Source organism: Antechinus flavipes, chromosome 6, assembly GCF_016432865.1.
Source record: "Antechinus flavipes isolate AdamAnt ecotype Samford, QLD, Australia chromosome 6, AdamAnt_v2, whole genome shotgun sequence".
In the NCBI taxonomy this organism is placed as follows: domain Eukaryota; kingdom Metazoa; phylum Chordata; class Mammalia; order Dasyuromorphia; family Dasyuridae; genus Antechinus; species Antechinus flavipes.
The window spans coordinates 246,124,509-246,128,434 of NC_067403.1; the positions used below are offsets into that span (position 1 = coordinate 246,124,509).

Sequence of the window (3,926 nt, forward strand, 5' to 3'; positions counted from 1 at the left end):
GTGTGTATACATAAATATATTTTCTTAACTATAGTCTGTTTAGGGAAGGATTGGAGACTAAAAGGGGGAAAAATAAAGTATGCAGCAGAGAACAAGAATAATTTACAAGAAAGTGAAGAAAAGATGGATACTCAAAAATATAATTTATTGTACTAATACACACACACACACACACACACACACACACACTTTTTTGAACTGCTAATTTGTTATTATATATTTTGAATCCTCCCTAATGTTCTGCTGGGCACATGACAATGTTCTCTTTTGTTTTGTTTTATTTTCTTTTGTATTTATTTATTTAATAAAATGAGAATTATTTTTAAAAATTGAGAAAGAAAAAAATTAAGAAGGATATTGACAAAATGAGGAGGGTATCTGAAGGAGGGAAGTTAGGATGGAAGAAAGTCTTGAATCAGTTGTCATGGTGTTGAAGCCTGCTATGATACTTCCTACATGTATTACCTGGGGCAAATCACTTTCCCTCTCTCTGTCTCTCTCTGTCTATCTCTCTTTGTGATGATCAAGAGTATGATACCAAGGACACAACTAGTCAAAGTATCATGGGTCACTTTATTACTCAAACCTGCAAGCATGAAACTTTCCAGTCCTTTTTTCTCATAGGCAATCAAGCATGAGACAATGAGAAAACAAGTGCATTTGAAGTACTTCATGGAATAAAAATTTCTTAGTGAAATTATAAATGGAAATTATAGTTGACATTTATATTATGCCAATGTGGGAAACTTTTTGTCCACAATGAATAAAAATACTGTTGTCTCTCTTCCACATATATGCCATTTATTATCTCTAGCTGTATGCATATAGAGATTTTAGGTTTAAGTGTAAAACAGGCATATTATCTATTTCATTCTCACCATAGTATTTGTGTTGTATAAGCATAATTTCTTATTGCACATGAAAAATCAGATTAAAAAGGAAAGAAAATAAATAAGAAAACAAAATGCAAGCAAACAACATCAAAGAATGAGAATGTTGTATTATGATCCACATTCAGTTCCTACAGTCCTCTCTCTGGGTGTAGATGGCTCTTTTTGTCGCAATATCATTGGAACTTTACTATAGTCTTTTAAGGTAGGTGGTATTCAGTGATATACTGGAGCCAGTTCTAATGAAGAGCTTATAAAAGCTGATTGTGAAAATTTTGATGTGATAATCTATTCCTCAGAAATTATGAAATGCTATGAAAATGTTTGATTTTTAAGAATATGATGGAGAAAATCTTCAAAAGGCATTTTAAATGTAAAAACAGTTTTGTTTTGGAAGAACTGACTGAAATATTCAACAGCTATTAGTATCACTATTTTGTAGATGAAGAAACTGATAGATTAGGTTATTTTTGAAAGTCAAAGACTTTCAAAGTTTTAATGTGATTTTTATGTGATTTTTAATGTGATTAGGCCTCTCCTCCCCCCGCCAAAAAAAAAAAAAAAGCAGATAGGTGCCATAGTGACTAAAGTGATAAGCCTGGTTTCAGGAAATTGCTCAAAGTTCAAATCCTGTTACACACACCTACCAGCCTGTTTGATCCTGGAATAGTCAATCCACTTTGTAATTTGGAATTAATATAATATCTATATCTCAGGGTTGTAGTAAGGAAGTGAGTATATGTATTTGTATATATATATAACATATATATATATGTATATGGGGTGTACATATATATATAGATGGCGATATATAGAATATACACATAATTGCTTTGAAATCCCATTCCAAAATATGAACAAGTAGGCATTTTTAATGAAATATATAAAGATATCTAGGATGAAGGAATAAAAATTGAACCTGTGATTTCATTAATACAAAGAATTCTCATCTAAGGGAACTTATTCCAAGGCAGATTGACATAGTCTGCCAAATGTAAGATTAAATAGCTGCAAGGATCACTATCTTGTTAAATGAAGCTGCCAAGATGACAGGTAACATATCTTAGAGATAGAGCTTGAACTCACTCTTTCCCATCTTAAAGGTAGCACTATACTCACCGTTTCATGGAACTTCTTATGTAGAGAATTACATAAGGAAATATCAGCATCAACATCATTGCCATTGCCATCATAGTCACATTATCATAACTGTCAGCACTATCTACAACACCAACAATAAGCTTTGTTTCTGTGGATTTAATATGTGCCTTTCTTTTATGTCATGTACCAGGAGTAGGGCAAATTTCTCTTTGTTGACTCTATCTGAATTTTAAGGACAAGATGGTAATCACAATAAAATGGAAGGGCTATTTAATCTGGAGTCAACCAAAATAAATAAGAAAGTTGATTCAGCTACTTACTAGAGCTCTTTATTTTGTAACCTTTGAGAAGAGATTTTCAGAATTTAGACCACATTTTCCTGATTTATTTAAGGGAAAGATAAGACTCCAGTATTGTTTATTTCAGGTTCTTGGCAATGTATGATACTGTTATCCATTGTGTCTATGTAATGCATCCTTTCATTTTTACAAAGAGTTTTCTCTGGAACATTTTATTCATGGCCTCAATGACATCCTTGTTTCTGAGGCTATAGATCAAGGGATTTAACATGGGACAAACAAAGGTATAAAAGACAGCAATCGTTTTAGATTCCTCCACAGACTGCTCAGAAGGAGGTCTTAAGTACATACAAAAGAGGGTCCCATAATAGAGAGTGACTGCCATTAGATGAGATGTACATGTGGAAAAAGCCTTGCGCCTGCCTTCAGCAGATAGGATTCTCAAAATGGCAGCAAAAATGAAAATATAAGAACAGAGAATTATTAAGAGAGTGCTTGAGAAAGTAAAGCCAGCTACTATGAACATGGCCATTTTTTTGACATAGACATCAGAGCAGGACAGTAACAGGAGAGGAGGGTCAGCACAATAAAAGTGGTTAATTTCATTGGGTCCACAGAAGGATAAGTGAAAGGTCAATAGAGCCTGGGAAAGGCCATTCAGGAAACCATAGACATAGGGAACAATGACCAAGGATAGACAGACGTTCTGGCTCATTTTGGTGCTGTAATGCAGAGGGCTGCTGATGGCCACGTAGCGATCAATGGCCATTGAAGCAAGGATATAAAATTCTGTGATCACCAAGGCAATGAAGGAAAGACACTGGATAAAACATCCTGCATAAGAGATAGATTTTCTCCCTGAGAGGAAATGAACTAGCATCTGAGGGGTGATGTTGGAAGAATAACATAAATCAACGAAGGAGAGATGACTGAGGAAAAAATACATGGGAGTGTGGAGTCGTGGACTCTTATGGATCAGAATGATCATGCCCAGATTCCCTACCAGGGTGATGATGTAGATCACTAGGAACACAAGGAAAAGAATCTTCTGTAGTTCTGGATCCTCAGTTAGTCCCAAGAGGATGAATTCAGTTACTTCCGTGTAGTTTGCAGGAGGCATTTTCTCATATACTATTGATTAAATGATGTACCCATTAGTAGGCATATAAGAAGGGATTTTATTGATATGAAAATTAATACTTATCATTTTAGGATTTTTTACCAACCATCACCAATATTTTGTATAGCTATTTAGCTTTTTTTTTTTTTTTGCTATTTTTGTATTGCTGTATTTGTCTCTTTTCTCCTTTCCTTTCCCATCTTCCTCCTTTTTTTCCCCTTTCTTCCTGCTTCTTTCTTTTCTTCTTTGTGCAGACTTTTTTTTTAAGGAATGCAAGTAGATATATTTTAAATGAATGTTATAATATAGATTTGTCAATCTGTTTTTCTGGAATAGCATGATCTGAATTAAAGTCTAATTTTTATTAAATGCAAGTAACTGAAATAATTTCCATTATTTCTGAACCATTGAATCACTTTGTTGTTTCATGCCAATCTTCGAAATGATACTTATAAAGTTTATTTTCTTACATTTCTGGAATTTTATGATTTATTTTTCAAGGTTCTTTGAAATTGT

At 33.5% G+C, this 3,926-nt stretch overlaps 1 protein-coding gene across 1 annotated transcript; it reads right to left on the reverse strand.

Moving 5' to 3' along the window:
- Nucleotides 1-2,453: 2,453 nt before the first annotated feature.
- Nucleotides 2,454-3,419, reverse strand: LOC127541588 (olfactory receptor 5M10-like). The gene has a single exon (XM_051966811.1). It carries the CDS (start codon nucleotides 3,408-3,410, stop codon nucleotides 2,454-2,456), a length of 957 nt encoding a protein of 318 aa, XP_051822771.1. The 5' UTR covers nucleotides 3,411-3,419.
- Between the last annotated feature and the right edge of the window lie 507 nt (nucleotides 3,420-3,926).

What these genes read in the sequence shown, in the direction of transcription:
- LOC127541588 (XM_051966811.1), bottom strand. Translation starts at nt 3,410, where the DNA reads ATGCCTCCTGCAAACTACACGGAAGTAACTGAATTCATCCTCTTGGGA.